Below are 15,987 nucleotides of genomic sequence, written 5' to 3'. Positions count from 1 at the left end.
AAGACAGATGCAAGGACCTGTAGCATTCATTCCAGGAGGAATGTCACATGCTACAAGGATGGGTCTCCAACCTACTCAACCCCTTACTAGTAAAAAGACAACTGATTCTGATGGAAGCTGTGGCCAAAACATAACTGATCACAGCTTACTACCAAACCCACAATAGGTCTGATGAGGTTTTGAAAGCCTGTGCTACAGCATCTTAGGCCGCAATGTTCTAAGTACCCTGAATGTTGTATAAACATTTTTTCAAACATGTTGTTTGAAAAAATATATGAAGGTTTTTTTTCTTTAACCTATTTTTGCTACAGCTTGAGCTTCTATTCAATACATGCTTCCTTCAAGGTATTCAACTATAGCTATTATAGTTACTATAAATTTTAAACCTACAGTGGATTAATTAATCTCTTCTTTTGATCAACTACTAAAAACTGACATTTGAAATGCTACATTCATCTCAAATTTTCTGCAGTGATTGGCAGAAATTGATGAACTCCGCAGAACTCTCAGATTGCTGAAAACAATTCTGTGAAGTACTGCTAATCAGCTGAAAAGTCCTGTGACAGCTAAACTTTTATTGCCTGCTTCTGCCAAGTGAAACATGCTTGAGAACATATTCAAAGAAACAAAAATAAAATAAAAATCTGAACTGTCTGTTTGTTAAGAAAATAATATCATACATATTGGTATATTCAGAAGCTGGATACATGAACCTGCTACTTGAGGGTAAGTGAAAGGATGAAAACATCATTGAGAATACCACCAGTGTGTGCCTGCATCTCCTTCATAGGACATGGTCACAACCCCTACTTGTGCCCCACAGAGAGGCAACTTTTTGTCAAATTCCACCCAGAGCCTTGTAGATTTTTATTTTTAAGTCAGTCTCTCTGAGTTTAAGATCACGTGTGTAAGTGCAAGCAGATGAGGATATGCACAATTAGCAATAAGACAGTAACTGTATTATAATATATAACAACGTAATACCATGGTAATACATAACACTTGGAATACTGTGCTGCGTATTACATATGGGCAGACGGGAAGGATTTAATTTCTATATTACTTTCCTCATCTGTAAAAAGGTGATAATAGCTTTCTCACAAGAGGCCTACCTACAAGTTTAGCACAGTAATGCAGGCAAAGCAGCCTGAGATCCTCAGGTGTAACCATTGCTAAGTAAGTAAAGTGAAAGAGATGCTGTGTTCACCAGCCTGTAAATTTCTCTTAAATTGCTGTCAAAGAACATCTGGTTTACTTTACAACAATTTCTTTTAATTACCTTAAATACAGGGAAACACTTCCAGGTCAACACACCTAAAGCTTTCAAAGAAAAAGTCTAGTAAAATATTCCTCATGTGTGCTTTTTGTGTATTGCTCGGTAAGCAAAAAGAAGTGTTAGGTTCTATCTATTTAATAAAATATTTAAGTTTCAAACACAATGAGAACTCTACCTTCAATCCCTGTTATTCAGATTAATGCCCTAGAAAGTCTACGAAGCCTTTCACTTCATAGCCAAATAGAAACCACACTAAAAGCAACCAGGACAGTGTAACATACAAAATTCCACTCATTTTGCCACTAGATGCCACACAGATGCACAGTGTTAAGTGATACTTAAATGAAATTAAATTACTATAGGTAGATTATGAGCATCTGTGAATACCAAATTGGAATTATAAAGGTTAAGAAAGAACTCTATTCATTCTTACAGTTTTTTTAATTGGCAACTGTTAGGTGGTTACTTGCAGTAAACTTTGTGGCTACAACACTGGATTACAGGGGACACTGGTCCAATGCAGCTGGTGATTCTTTACTGGCAATGATACTGTATATTACACTAGAAGGAGCTACAAAAGAAAGCCAATTTCATTAACACCTCTTCTTACCATAGAAATCCATGAAAACAATAACAAAGCAAGTTCCTGGGGGTCAGCTGAGAGAAAAATCAAAGTAGAATGCAGGTGCTGGAAAACACCAGCCTAGTACACTGTAGGCCCAACCTGTACGGTGACCAAATGTACTGTGACCAAAAAAAGAGCTGAAAATGTACTCTCAAGAGTACTATTGGCAGGAAAATGTTCAGAACAGCATAGCTTAATATAATAATCAAAGAGAAAAGCATTATTAGAAGATATTATATCAACAAAAATCAGTAACAAACTTACTTTTACATCTAAGACATGCAGCTCAACTCTAACACTGCTTTCATCTTCTGTAAACATCTCAATTCTGTTCACGTGGCTGAAGTCTGCCAGGAGAGCCACAAGATTTGTTTTGGTGTTTATCACATGGCTGATTCCATACCGTGGCCCTACTAACAAAGTCACTTCTGAACGCTTTTCTCCCTGCTTTAGCAGAAAAAGAAAGAAAACACAAGTAAAAAACATGATAGGTACTGCATAGTGCCAGAAATCACCACTCCCTTCTTTCAGTTACGAAGAGTTACATTTGCATGGCATTTCTACATTAAAGATTATTATGTTTTTACTAGATAGATACGATACACATAAGCATACTTGATTCATAATTTTAAAACAAAGTAAAGGAATTTCTTGCTGTATGTTGATTGCACTCTAGATTTTAGGTTGATAGTTAGATGGACAGACGATGGATGGACTCTGCTTCTGTTAAAAGAAAAACTTGGTCATTAAGATTTTACCAGACTAACAATTTTAGCATTCAATAGATAATTGGTTGGTGTTATTTGCTAAGAAAGTGCTATCTATCTCCAAATTCCCAATACAATTTTTATTATGATAGTTATGTTATTTTCAAGATTAAAAGAACCGAAAAGTGGTTTGGTTAAATTAAAAATTATTTTAAGCATATGAATAGAACCTAAACTTCTAAAGAAAATTGTATCATCCAGCTTTTGAAAAAAGAAGACATTAGATCAAAAAAATCAAGAGAAGAGACTATTTTAAGAGAAGTGTTACCACTAGTGTTGCCTTGAAGACACGCCCTCCATATAATCGTAGATCACTGAGGAACTTTAGATAATGCACCTTGGCTTGCAGAGCAGAGAGCTGAGAAAGGAGAAACACGGTTAAGAGGTAGTTGTGGAAATCATCACATTATAAAATTCCAAAAGGAAATGTATTTGTGTAATATAAAGAGAATGGTCTGCAATAACAGCTCTTTGGAGCCTGAAACTAAATCTTGAGATGCTTGAGCTTCAGATGAGGTGAAACAGTTTCATTCTTAAAATTAGTATCTTGCTTGTTTAGTTAAAATGCACTGAGGACTTGGGAATGGGCAGATCAGAGCACTTCAAGAACATCCTGACTGCTTTAATGAAGGGAAAATGTTAAAGTACTCAGATTAAACATCTGTTCACTGAGGGATTTCAAGGCTAAGACAGCAGCTTTCCATTCATAAACTCCATCAGTTCTTAAACGTTTATGTACCTATACAGAGAAAGAGAACAGAGAATTTGTATTTGTCAGCTACGTATTTTATATTTTGCTAGGTACTTGTGGTGTTTGGCGTATTATTCCACCTTGTTACTGCATTTCCTACTTTCTAAAATACACTCTTCCACTGTATTTAGTAGACAATAAATCAGAAAGCTAAATACAGCACATGAATACATATGATCATATTATATAATAGATGTCAGAATTTGTCTCCTCTTTTTTTCCTCTGAGCTTAAACTACCTACTTTAAAAAGAAAACTTTTATGGAAATATTTTATGAGACAGAAGGGAAACAAGAAACACACCAGTCTGAATCCAAACCTTATACTTCCCTTGTGTAAATCCTCGCATCTGGATTTTTAGAAGATAATATAAAACAGTCTCATATCATTTGCTAGTTTCATTCCAGTCACTGGATTTCTAATTCAAAATCTTATTTAATCTTGAACAGCATTTCAAGGGCCCCTATCCTAAATTTTTCCTAGACAACAAGGAGGAAATGGATCCAAAGTAGAGCAACTAGTAGTAATGCATTGCCCTTTGCTGCACTAGGTGTTCACTTGGTGCCGAAATACACAAGGGTTGTAAAAAGCCAGGAGAATCCTGAGCATGATGAGCTTCCCTTCACATGAAGGAACAGAAGACCTCAGAAAGAAACCAGTTATTCCTGTGGTGGTACCTACAAGTGAGACAGGAGGGGATGAAGAACTGGGATGCTTTCTTTCTCAGACCTACCTGCTAAGAAAGCAGGTTGGCCAACACACATTTCCAAAGCTCAAATCAAAAAGAATGACGCAAACCCAACAAAGTCTGCTTGCTGCAGGAAGGGACTGTTGCAATACCTCTTCTAACCAAGAACTGATACTGGTATGCCACTGTAAGGCATATCTCACACTGGTAAGGCCTACAGCAGTGATGGCTTCTAAAATAAATCCAAATTTATACTACCAAGATAAATATTAAGCAATTGGCATAATTTAGCTTTAGTTTCAGAAGTATAGGAGACATGCACTGCTTCAGCCTTTCTTCCTGAGGTCAGACACTTAGAGCTATGTTCACACTCACGATGTGTTCTGAAACCACCAAGCAGGATTTCTGCTGATGACAATGAGCCTTAGCTCAGGCACCAGCTGTTTTGAGTGTTTTTGGTTCAGAAACAAAGTGTCATGAAGCAGGATTCAGCTCATTTTATGTCTCCACTCTCAGATTCTTTTTATAGTCCATGAAGAGACATAAGCATTTCTAGGACACAAGCAATCTGACCTATTTCTGGTCCCAAATGTGGAATGGGATGAATTGCTTCCCTTGAAGTGCCTATTTCTCTCCATCGACTACACATGAGAAGATGACCTGCACTAAGAAACCACATTATGGTGTCTAAAAGCAGTCTCAGCTGCATGCATGTAACAAAGGCATTTCTCAGAGACATTGTCTTATCCATGTTTTTTCCAGCTGAAGTGAAATTTTGGTGCTAAGAAAAGTATTTTACAACAGCAAGGAGGGTCATTTACTGCAAGGACCATCATCTATCTAGTTAGGTCTTGGCCAGCGAAAAGTCTTTCTCTACAGTGTAACAGAAAACCATCTGAAAAACAGCATTTATATCAGATGAGAGCATCAGAGAGAGAACAAAAACTTTCCTAGCAAATCTGCCATTCATAGAAAGTGCAAAGTTAACTTAAAAAAAAAAGTATGGTTATCATACATGAGGTATTAATAATCAGTTCTCTGTCATTCTCAAGATAAGAAGATAGTTTAGCTGGGGCATAATTAATTATTTTTAATAGTTTTTGCCTATGTTGCACCAGCACCCAAAGTTAAATCTGTTCAAATAAAGAGGCTAGGTGTTTCTGCAAAAGATTAGCTTTAAATGTGTCCCATTCGTGCCATACTTTTGCTCTTTAAAACATATTTTCCATTAAGATGCAAATGTAATACCTTTTTGCCTGGAGGAACTAGGTTTTGATTTGCTTTGACAAGGTGGGAAAGTGCTTTCTTTATGTTCTTTTCTTTCATGCTTTGCAGCACAGCAGATGGAAGAAAAGTCTCTAATCCCCATTCTTTTCTGCAATAAAAGGCATATATTTAATTTCACATTCCTGTGATGATTATTTATCTAAAGACTGGTGACTACGATGCCAAGTGAATGATTACCTGAAAACAGAAGGAGAGTTGATCAAGTCCAGAGTTTTGCAATAACATGTTATTTCTCAAATTTAAACATTTTATTTCTGATGAGAAAGGTATTTTAAAATGATAAATAATCTCTCTTCCACCCCTTCCATCTCTTCATTCATGCCATTCAGAAAAGAATATTCAAGCTTGATATCTAAAGTCTATGTTAGACACCATTTAATTACATTGACAGGTACGATTACATGATTAAAATAGCAGATAATTTAAAAATGCAATGTCAGATTTAATTTTATTTTATTGGTTTCTTTTAAAACATGGAAACAGAGCCAGTTTCTTGTCACCCTTATGTTTGGGGGTTCGGGGGAGGGCTGGTTCCTTCTCAAGTGCAACCAGTTTGCCTCCATTTACCAAATTATTTTTTTGCTTGAAGCATCCCTTTTGACAGAATAGTGACTCTTCACTTGTCACTACTTTTGCAGATTCATTGTTAGGATAGAATATAACATTGCCTTCAATATGATGGATAAACTCTTCAAGACTGAGTGTTTTGTTTCCATTCTGTGAGCAAACTAAGCAACAGGAACATAAGTTTTAGGGGTTGGGAGTTTTATTTTGTTGTGGGGTTTATTTTTGTTCAATCCAAGCAGATATACACACACTTGCACTTTCCAATGTTTATTTTTCATTGTAGTTATGTATATGTATATGTAGTTACATATATATATATATATATATATATATATATGGTGTCTAACATGACAGGTGCCTACTGCAGTACATCTGCATTTAAGAAATATTACAAATCCCAATCTATGACCTAATGTCCTCTGAACAAACCAATAATCTGAATCTTACTATAATCATCTTTACTAAACCATAGGATTCAGACCATATAAAATTACATCTTAAATCACTGAAAGCAAATGAGCTAATCATATTTACGTTTATAGTGTATTTCACATGCCCAAACAGATGATCAAAAGGTAAACAGATCAAAAGGACAAAATGTGCCATTCTTAACATACCTGAATTATTTTCAGTGACAAAGATTAAATCTGAACTGGTGCATGCATACAGACATACTAAAGAAACAACCTTAAATAATCTACAAGTTACTCCTAACGTTTCACTTTTAAAGAACACACAGCTTTCTCAACTTACTCTATGTATTTGAGGGAGATTTTCTGAGTTTGCTTGGTGGTCACAGTTGCAATATACATTTGTAATGCAGCCAGCCGCAGGGCAATGTCATATTTCAGTTCTGGTCCAAATCTTTCCTGGACCACATCGTTACAGCTCTGCCAAAGAACCAGTAGAGGGAGCATCATGTTAAAAAATCTTGCACTAAAAATAAATTACTTTTAATTCACCCCCCTTTTTTTTTTTTTTTTTTAAATAACACTTCATGAAAAGTAACCCCTAACTCAGAAACAGGACTCTGATTTTGCTTTCAGAGGTGCCAGATATTCATGATATGGGCACTAATGAAGAATGCCAGTACTTCTGCCAAAGAGCAAAAGGCATGATTATTTTCACCTAAGCTCTCTTCAGCCTTCCTGGAGAGAAGACTAATCCTCTATCACAAAGAGTGCTTGGAGGGTATCAGTGTATCTGGATTCAGGATAGCAGGATTCTACCTAGTGAGATACTCAGGAGAACCACCTTGCTTGTACATCAGTTCCCCCATCCCCTTTACTGGAAGCGCCTCTTCAGACAGAATTTCTGTCTGATATTGCAGTACCATAAATAAGTATTAACAATTAATTCAGCTTCACTCTTCTCTAAAGCCAAATATATTTTGGAAAGATATCAAAGCATTACTACTTGGAGAGACTTATGAAGAAAGAGGACTTTGCAGATGATAGAGATTTGCACATTCCCCAAGTGCGTTCATTGGCTTTATGCAGCAGTAATAAAAGCCAGAATTCACTGCAACCATGCTTTTCTATGTGAAGATGTAGATTTATATATAGAGTAAGTGTGTTTTTTTATTCTTCTTTACACTAGCAATGGCTGTCCTTTCACTTACCTGTACATAGAGATATTCAAAAGCAACTGGATCTCTCCTTAAAAGATCAATGGGATCCTTTGGGACAAAGCTAATCCTGAAAAGACATCTCATCTTATGCGAGCTTGGCCTTTGGGTCACCTAGGACAGTGCAATAATAATATTAGAGCTTGGCAACACTGGTTGAGCAAAAGGGTGTATAGCCTTGGGCAATGTTATCCTGCTCCAGAGCCCTGTGGTAGCAGGAAAAATAATTCTGCCAAAAAAAAGAGCTTCGCCATGGGGCAACTTAGTAAATTCTTCACCTAAGAACATTGTATATATAATCTTGTGGAAGGACTTTTAGACTCATACAGACATGATTGCCTGACGCAACTCATCCTCAAAGCAACAGAATTCACTCAAAACCAGGGTGAAACAACAGGTAAAACAGATCTTAACAAAAACCATCCAAGGGAAATGCAAACTGAATTGAGCTTCAGCAGGACTAAAACACATAAAAGAGAAGAGTTAGGTGTTTGGGGAGAGGTCACATTTTATTTCTTAGGCTGTCTGAGAACACAGGTGAGGCCCAACTTGGCAGCAATTACTCTCACTTTCTCTTGCTTGTTTTAATCCATTAGGCAAATTGAGAGAAATCAAGTCTTTTTCTTGGATTATTCTGGATTAAGAGATCTACTCCATAACTTCTGACTGAGATCCAATACATAAAAAAATTAAAAAGCCTGCTTTGTGTGTCGGTCAGCAAAACGTTTTTAAGCATCTAACTCTGTAATCTGCGTATATTCACAGGAGACCACTGCCTAGCAAAGGAATAATCGGATAACAATCCAAGCCTACCATTGTAAGTCATGGTCAGCAGCAACATTATAATGGCAAATTAAAATACTGCTGATTTTACAGGAACTTCAAAGAAGAGACCCTCAGAATTAATGTAGTTCATGTAATTTATTCATTAGGCAAATGCAGTTAGAGAGTTAGGGTACTTTAAAATCAGCGTATTTACTTGACAAAACTGTACTTTTAAAAATCTCCAATAGAAGTCTCTGTCTTGCTCAAACAATTTTCAAAAGTTCTATTTATTGCACATTGTCTCACCTCTTTCCTAAGTATATCAACATACTCTGTACATATTAATAAAAGCTCCAGATGAGATTTTTGAAAGCTGACTTAATAACTTGGTTTATTCTGATCTTTCTGATTTCGGTTAGAATTTTACCAGTACCTTCAAGGAGATGGCTGGGCTAGGAGGACAAGTACTGAGTATTTCTGGATATTGTTCAATCACTGGGTAGCTTACACCCACAAGAAAAGAATGTTAACATAGCAAAAGCAAGTGCTTAAAGGTTAGAAAATGCTACAAAGACTATTATCTGGTAAACTAAGCTCCTTCACACCATTACACAGACTATAATTACAGGAATTCTGTCATTTAAATTAAGTATTTTTCCACATCTAAGAATCCATTTCTCCTTTTTCCTTCTTTTTCCAATTTAACTGAAATTAAAAAAATACTAATGTTCTCCTGAAACATAGAAATATAATAGAAAATTTCAGGCTAAACAAATTGGAAAAATGATAAGCAGATAAAATCAGGGTACTCTGCTGGTAACTGTGAAGAAACTTTAACTTTAGTTACACTTCCCTGATCTAAGGCAGAAAGTCACAGCAACATTTTCTGTGTCACATTTCATCATCAATGAAGTGACATAACATACCTCTGTGTAAAAAGCCAAACATGGCTTCATCAGAAAGAGGACTATTCCCTGTCACAAAGATACAGATCTGTATAATCAAATTGGAATAAAATATAAAAAAAAGGCTTTTAAATTAATTTGGCCAGACTGTGCTTCTCAGAATTGTTACCATGGATTTGCCAGCTGTTGAGTATGCTCAGTAGCTGGGCCTCATGTGATATGAAAAGGTTAGGTAAGCATTTTTCAGATTTCAGTCTGATTTTTTAATTCTTTATATTTTGAAAGGCCCAATAAAGCAATGAAATATGATGTTTTTATAACAGAAAATTCCTGTGAGAACCTTATTCTTACTATCACATCTAAATATACTAGCTATTTGATAGACTGTATCAAACTAAAAAGCTTGCAACTAACTCATCTGAGTAATGAAAAAAATGGAAAATTTACTGATTAAGCCATCTCATTAATATCTGTTTTCATATACCATTACACAAACCTGAGTTAGAGTCTCCTGTTCATGTAGCAAAAGGAGTTTCGTTCCAGATCCTTCAACTCTCTGCTCCAGCATTAGGGAGAAGTGTTCAATACACTTGATGGATAGCTTTTCTTGGAGTGTTAAGATGACATCCTAATTAACAAAGGATTTATAAAAAGTGCTTAAATTAATGAAATGCTTGAGATTCAGTTCTTCACTGCCACATACCCTGTATGTGCCCAGCACAGGGCAGAAGCCCAGGCTTTGTGCCTGTTTTGCACAAGTTTACAGGACATCACAATGATTCTTACATCCCCAAGATGGTAACAGATATGAACGTGAGAAATACATAAGTGGGATTGCCAGGAATGGACAACTTTCTGTTGTGATTTAACATGTAAATAATATTGGTGTGGCCCTTAAATCATATCTGTCTCTCTGGAAGTAAAACCCATCGGCAAAGGAGAGATGGTCTTATCACTATTCTCTTCCCTTTGTCGGGGCCACGCCATCAAGCAGACAAAACAAATTTATAAGTTCAACAAAAAAAAAAAAAATTAGATGAATGGCCTTTATTTGTTCTTATATGACAAAGGGTTTTTTTAAATTTCACTTCTTGAGTTTTAAATGCTGACAGAAAAGTCAGTGATGATGACTGTGCAGAACAATAGCTCTAAACTGATGGACTGTATCAATATTCAGACTCCTAAATAGCTTTTTTCACACTGAATTATGACTAAGGATAGTTAATTTGGGAATTATTGTATTTAAAATAACAGTTAAACAAACCTCTTCACAAAACCATTCAACTAATCCCTACATTACTTTCATATAACACTTTGTAAATGTATTCAGATTATTAATATCATTTTTCAAGGTGTCTTTTACTTTAGTGAATACTGTAGGAAAAAGAAATACATAATAACCCATCATTTAGAAATAGTTTCACAGTATGTTGGTGACAAGATTAAAACATTTCCTTCCATCTGAAAGATTTTCAGATACACGTAAGTATCCAGATGGATAGGATTCACTAAGGAGATCATGACGAATTGTAATCCAAGTGTTTTAACATCATTTAGGAAGATTAATTGATCAATTACAGTGTGTTTATGGAAAATCAAGACCAAACTGGTGGAAGGATGAAAAAATGTACGTGGGAAGATGGGGACAACTCTCTACAATGTAGAGAATATAAGACAACATTAATGAATTGCTAGCTGTCACTCTAAATAATGAAGGCTAATATTATACTATTCTGATCAATGGGGAATTTATTATTTACACATTAAATCTACTTCTATTTATACTTCTAAACTATGCTAAAAGACTATGGGCATAGCAGTAACATGAAACAGCATAATGCTAAATATAAGCTTTTAAGAGAGGGTAGTAATGGCACTGCTATCCACTATTAGCTCTTCTGGGCCTTTTAAAATATGAGGCTAAGGCACACAGCCTCTGAATTACTGCACCAAAGTTTTTGCTCTTCCTCTCATTTGATAATTTCAGAATCAGCCCAGGTGCCATGACCCAAAAAAATGGAAAGTGAGGACTGCAGGTTAGGTGCTGCTTGTACCCTCCTTTTTAAGAGGTGAACTACTGGACTGCTAGAGGTGAAAAAACCTGCATTTACCTTGACTCACCTGGGTCGTGTCACCCCAGTTAAGCAAAGAAGCGACAATCCACACCCACCCATCCACACTGAGGAATATACACACACGTAAGAATATGTCATTTATAGCTGTGAAGGCCTCAGAATATATAATTGCCTGAATTAGACGCAAAGGAAATTATTCCTACCAATAGTCAAAATGACTAAGTTCAAAGCAGGCTTACAACATAAATACAGCTAAGTAACTGAGTCCACATGGGTACCTGTGCCAATGATTTCAGATTTGACATTTGGCCTGATAGTACATGACACATCCCTGACATAACTACTGAAAACTAATGTAATATAATGGCAAAAGACTGGTCTTCAGGGGCAAAACATCCTGGAATAGGTTGATTGTTTATATGCCCATAACAGAAAATACTAGAAAGTGGACTTGGGCACCTTAGAAGAGTATGGAGACCTCACTAGCTACGTGAGTAATGTCTCCTATTTCCTCACCAGCCAAATATTCCAATTAACTCAAGGAATTCAGTATCCCATGGTTGTATCCCCATGGATGGAATGCTTGTATCCGTACCTACATTCAACTTATGCCTAAGGCATATATGCTACATCTATCAACAAATGTTGCATGCCATTTTTAAGCGTGACTCTAGCATCTGTTTTGCCATCAGACTGGAATAAATTTCTTGTCTGCTTTAGTAAATAACTCTCTTTGCTCCTCTAACTGATTGACCATGCTGCTGTAAAACAGTGAGCACAAATGCAGCCTTTCTTCAAATATGCCTGGTTTTACAATCCCTTAAAACTAGCTAAAGTTGGCATCCCCAGCCTTCATCGATCATCCCACCCATGCCCCTCTCATGTCTTGGTGTAGATTTGGTGCCCAAACTCTAGATTTGGAACCAATCCATGTTGAAATTCGCTTCCCCAAACAGTAATGCCAGCCCTGCTGCTTACCACACTGCTCCAAGGCTCTCACAGACACTGATGATGTCTCTGATTTAGGAACCCACATGGAACAGTGTCACAGGCATTCCCTGGCAGACTCAGTTTTGTGCCAAGGCTTTACCTTTTTATTTCTGCATGTGAAATGTGCTATAGAAAGTGTAGAGGGCACTGCTCTGAGGCAAGTAATTTATCACCTACATAATCCTACAATATTCCATCCTAAATTCACTGAATGATAAGCTGGATGATATTCCATCAGTAACCAACATCTTAATCTTCTTAGCTCCTGACTTTTGCTGACAAATCACGCTAGTGTTTGGCAGCATATCAAAACGATACAAGCACACAATTTTGATTGTGCTCCAAACACATTAAAGTCATCACTTCTTCTTCACTGACAATAAAATACATTTTTAAGAGCAGAAAAATGGACAAAATCCTCATTCTTTGTGAACTAAGAGTCCAGCTCAAACTGAACACACCAGTAATTTTGTTTTTAAAGCATTCCAAGTAAATGATAATTACTGAAGGTCTCATACCGAGGGATAGCTAGCTTACTTTTATTGAAGTGCTGCAGTCAAAACGGAAAGATTTGGTTTGTCCATTTTCAAGATACACCTTTAGAACATTTGGCATGAAAAGAAGCGAGTTATCCTTAACTGTTTCCTGTCAAGCAAATAAGTGAATCAGATTACAACATTCAACAACAGAAATATAAACATTGTTCTATCAAGAAGTACATCATTCTGACAGAAAAGCAAAAACTGAGAAGGAAGGTGTTGGCCAAAACTGAAAGCAGAAATATCCATGCCCTGCAAGGGTCTAGCCAGGCTCATTACAGCTGCCCTCTATAGGTTTCTGTCCTGGAAAAATAGAACTGTTCACATACATTTTATGTCTGGCTTGGAGTACTCTCTTTCCCTAAATACTATCTGTCTGACAACAAATATTGCCTCTGAAGTTGAAACATTTTCACTAAAATAGAAAAATGAATTACTGTTTCTCTGAATATGGTGAGCTATTTAGTGTTTTTAATCTAAAAAATTGAAACTGAAGTTTGTTAGTAAGGATTACAATCAAGGTAATTAACATGTTCTTTATAGGGGGATATTAAATGCTGCTATTTCATCATTTAATTAGAACAATATATAACATTGCCACCTAATGATGACTCATAACCAGTATAGCAAAATAAAGAGGAAGAAGGAAGGGAAACAAATCCTTGGAGATTTTGTTTGCTTCTTTTTATTTTAAAAAGCAGAAATTGCTTAAGAAAAAATGCAGTATCACTTTAGGTTAGGAAGAGAGCTGGCTAAAGACATCAGTGTGGAATGATGCTCTGGCAAATTATGAAAATGAGCTGGGAGCTCATGTCTGAGGAGGAGTTCAGTACCTCTCAAAGGGAGGCTGATGTTGCCTGAGGTCTGGAAACAATAAGTTCAAGTAGATAAAACAAATTTTAAAGTGGTCTGTGAGGTTAATCAGTTTTTAAATTAAAATCTTAATCAGTTTTTCTGACATGGTGCCTCTCTTGAGCTTATGGGTTTATGAAAACAAAGTTGATCCCAAGAAACCAACAGACAAACACTATCAAGACTATAAAGACACATGTTATCACCACAAAGTTCATTCACTAGCATCTTAATTTTATTTAAAGCAACAAATTTTTCATAAAATCATGGGCCTAATCAACTTGAAAAAAGATCTTTGGAAAACTTCAGAAACAGAAAAACCCTTCTCTTTGCAAGCCTGTCACTGCTTTTCCTGCCATGTAATTACCTCCCTTTCCAGGCTTGAGCTGTACCTTTGGATGAAATGCACAATCCTTTCTGAGGTTAAATAGCTGCATACTCACCGACACCTGCCCATTGATAATTACTTCCTCAGAGAAGCGCACTTTGACAGGATTGGACTTCAATCTTGCCTTTTTTGCAGCACTAATAAAAGCTGATTTAGGAGACTGGAAGAAAAGATGATGACAAGATATATCACATAACTTAAAATTAAAACCTTTCTTTTCTTTTTTCAGTTAATCCCCTGAATATGCTGGCAACTCCATGAATACAGCAACATTTTGCATACAGAAGAATGGAAATACAGTCAAACCATTATGCATCCTAAGGTAATGTCCATGTACATACACATAAGGAAACACCAGTACATACTGAACATACTGGAAACTATCCCACTGTTAGACTGGAGTGATGAGAAGGGTTCTCAGTGCACACACAAATTCCTGTAGTGTTCCCACAATGACTGCTGTCACCCAACCTTGTCTGCATGACGGGACACTGACCAGACACCTATCAGTGACCCTTTCTTTACAGACTGAATGGAAAATCTCTGCATAATCTGTGATCTACTGGACAGACATACACACAACTTTTGCAATAAAAGTGTCTGTGAGGTCTCCAAATGCAGTGGCATCTCACTCTATTTGTCCACTTCAGAACACAGGTGAAAACCACCAAGAGGCACCTGCAGGCCACCAGGCTTCCCCTGAAGGCATTCCCTAAACACACCCTGGGCAGGGCATGCCATCAATATTGACATGTTGTAGGGCTTCATGGATTAGAAGTGCAGAAGCACTCCGAATTTTCTTCTGGGACATATTTGACTTTTACCTACTACATTATGCAATGGGTTCACCTGTTGTCAGCCCTGGGAAAAAAATCTTATTCAAGAAATTTGACTAAAAGAGCTACTTTTTAGTAACAAATTAAATATTTACAGTCAATGAGATTTCCATTTTCAGCAGCAGAAGTGAAGTTGGTTTATTCTCAGGTCAGTTGCAAACACAGTGCTTGTGGCATTGCCTCACTTCATAACCGTGATAATGGGCAATGGAAGACTTTCTCACTTTGGCTGAAAGTCACTGGGCTCTTTTGGGCCAGGTTTTGATCCATTTGCTTCGTGAAAATATGAATTAAGAATTTCAAAATCTTACTCTAAGTCCTGAGATGTGGCCTTACTAGTTTTGAATAAAGACTTACGTCATGTTGGTTTTCCTGTGAGAAATAAGTGGAGGTACAAGTGGTAATGATCAGTGTGGCATGAGAGCTGTCCTTGTAAACATGGGAAGTCTCACTACTACCACTCAAATTCTGACTCAACTAACAATCTGCAGGAGTAATGGAGTAGTCGAAGGCAGAAACAACATGACCCTCTGTTTCTGTCTCTGATCTCAGCTAAAACTGCTTAAAAATTAATTTTCTTGTGATGCAGAAGCCTTGTTCCTTAACCTGCTAGTTATTTCTTTCTAGTAACTTGCAGGAACAAGTCTAGCTCATTTATGCATGCCTCAAGTCTATCATCACATTGAAAACATGGTAACTGTTACCATAGGTTCAGTATCAACCAGTGAACAAGGAATGAACACTGCCACATTTTCCCAGGAAATATCAGAGACATCCAGTAATTCCTGAGGCACAAAATAGAATCAAGAAATGAAAATAAATGCTTCTTTGCTTTCACAGTTCATTCTTTCTTACCTCTCTAGCACATATGACCACATAATAATCAGTAACTGTAAATAACAGAAAATTCAACCCCCTGAACAAACCAAGCCCAGCCCCAGAGTCAGTGCTGAAAAAAGTAGAAGGTCCCCAGAAGTTTTGAAACAACCACCAAAAAAAAAAAAAAAAAAAGGCATAGTGCAAAAAAAAAAAAAAAAAAGCGTCTCAGGG

General features: G+C 36.6%; 1 protein-coding gene across 5 annotated transcripts in view; it reads right to left on the bottom strand.

Annotated features, from left to right (window-relative positions):
• The window catches only part of FRMPD4 (FERM and PDZ domain containing 4), a 330,978-nt gene that overhangs the window by 7,964 nt on the left and 307,027 nt on the right, over nt 1-15,987 (bottom strand). For all 5 annotated transcript variants that reach the window (XM_038135852.1, XM_038135885.1, XM_038135861.1 and 2 more), the window contains 8 exons: nt 14,157-14,261; nt 12,860-12,967; nt 9,754-9,885; nt 7,582-7,701; nt 6,714-6,850; nt 5,355-5,481; nt 2,937-3,026; nt 2,166-2,348 (listed from right to left, as the gene is read on the bottom strand). In XM_038135852.1, coding sequence (XP_037991780.1) covers nt 2,166-2,348; nt 2,937-3,026; nt 5,355-5,481; nt 6,714-6,850; nt 7,582-7,701; nt 9,754-9,885; nt 12,860-12,967; nt 14,157-14,261 — 1,002 coding nt within the window. The remainder of the gene's footprint in view (nt 1-2,165; nt 2,349-2,936; nt 3,027-5,354; nt 5,482-6,713; nt 6,851-7,581; nt 7,702-9,753; nt 9,886-12,859; nt 12,968-14,156; nt 14,262-15,987) is intronic.

The sequence above is a fragment of the Motacilla alba genome, chromosome 1, assembly GCF_015832195.1.
Source record: "Motacilla alba alba isolate MOTALB_02 chromosome 1, Motacilla_alba_V1.0_pri, whole genome shotgun sequence".
Taxonomy (NCBI): domain Eukaryota; kingdom Metazoa; phylum Chordata; class Aves; order Passeriformes; family Motacillidae; genus Motacilla; species Motacilla alba.
The sequence above is the reverse complement of the archived record's forward strand: the minus strand, read 5'-3'. Positions and strand labels throughout refer to the sequence as shown.